The sequence below is a fragment of the Silene latifolia genome, chromosome 4 (assembly GCF_048544455.1).
Source record: "Silene latifolia isolate original U9 population chromosome 4, ASM4854445v1, whole genome shotgun sequence".
NCBI classification, from domain to species: Eukaryota; Viridiplantae; Streptophyta; class Magnoliopsida; order Caryophyllales; family Caryophyllaceae; genus Silene; species Silene latifolia.
In genome coordinates this window covers 42,727,354-42,728,428 of record NC_133529.1, presented here as the reverse complement: position 1 = coordinate 42,728,428, position 1,075 = coordinate 42,727,354, and the positions used below count along the sequence as shown (strand labels likewise).

General features: G+C 40.3%; 1 protein-coding gene across 1 annotated transcript; it reads left to right on the top strand.

The window, feature by feature from the left end:
* The first annotated feature begins 252 nt into the window (after positions 1-252).
* Positions 253-831, top strand: LOC141651439 (uncharacterized). Its single transcript, XM_074459153.1, has one exon. It carries the CDS (start codon positions 253-255, stop codon positions 829-831), a length of 579 nt encoding a protein of 192 aa, XP_074315254.1.
* The last annotated feature ends 244 nt before the right edge of the window (positions 832-1,075 follow it).

Genomic DNA, 1,075 nt, shown 5'->3' with positions numbered 1-1,075 from the left:
TCTGGTCCAACCTAGTCCTAGGACTATGTTTACCCCTGTGGTGCCTGTTGTTCAACAGGGTGCTCATACTAGGACAAGTCAAGTTGTTACCCCTGCGAGGGCTGTGATAAGATTGAGTAGACAAGAGTTGATTGATCAGGGCAGTACCACTTCTAAATTTGGGCAATTCACCTTCATGGAAGCCTTAAACAATGCCACTCCAAAGGTGGGAATAGGGACGATTAGAGTACCCCCTGAAAATGGGGGGAGACAATGATAGGCTTTTGGAATGTTAGGGGACTGAATAGTCCAGCTAAGCAGAAGTTCATTAAATGGTTTCTTCACCATCATCAGGTTGGATTATTTGGTCTCCTTGAGACGAAGGTTAAGCCTTCATCTCTAAATGGAGTTAGGGATAATATTTGTAATGGTTGGTGTGTTTCTACAAATACTCAGTACCATAAAGGTGGAAGAGTTTGGATCTTATGGAAGCCTAATCTGTTCAATATTCAATTTATTGAGTACAATGCTCAATTTATACATACTATTGTTAAGGATCTTGCTAATGGGTCAATGTTTCACTTTACTATTGTCTATGCCTTTAATGGTATACAAGAGAGAAAGTCCTTATGGAGTAGATTAATTGCCTTCAACCTGAGTATACAGGGTCCTTGGTTCATAGGGGGAGATTTTAATGCTGTCCTTAAACCTAGTGAACGTTTGGGAGGAGTTACCTCTGAGGAGGAAATGGAAGATTTTCAACATTGTCTAGAGCAGTGTTGTATGGTGGATATGCCTGCAACTGGTTCTTTCTACACCTGGAATAACAAGCAAAAAGCAGCTACTATCTAGAGTGTTTAGTAGGCTTGATAGAGCCCTTGTTAATCATGATTGGACTGAGCAGAGACCTGATTATTATGCTCACTTTCATAATGAGGGATATTTTGATCACACACCTTGTTTTATACAGAAGACCTCTGATATTGGCCTAAGGAAGGGGAGTTTAAAATATTTTAACATGTGGAGTGATTCTGATCTTTTTATCCCTTGTATCACTCAGATTTGGGGGACTTGCATTCAGGGTACTCCTATGTTT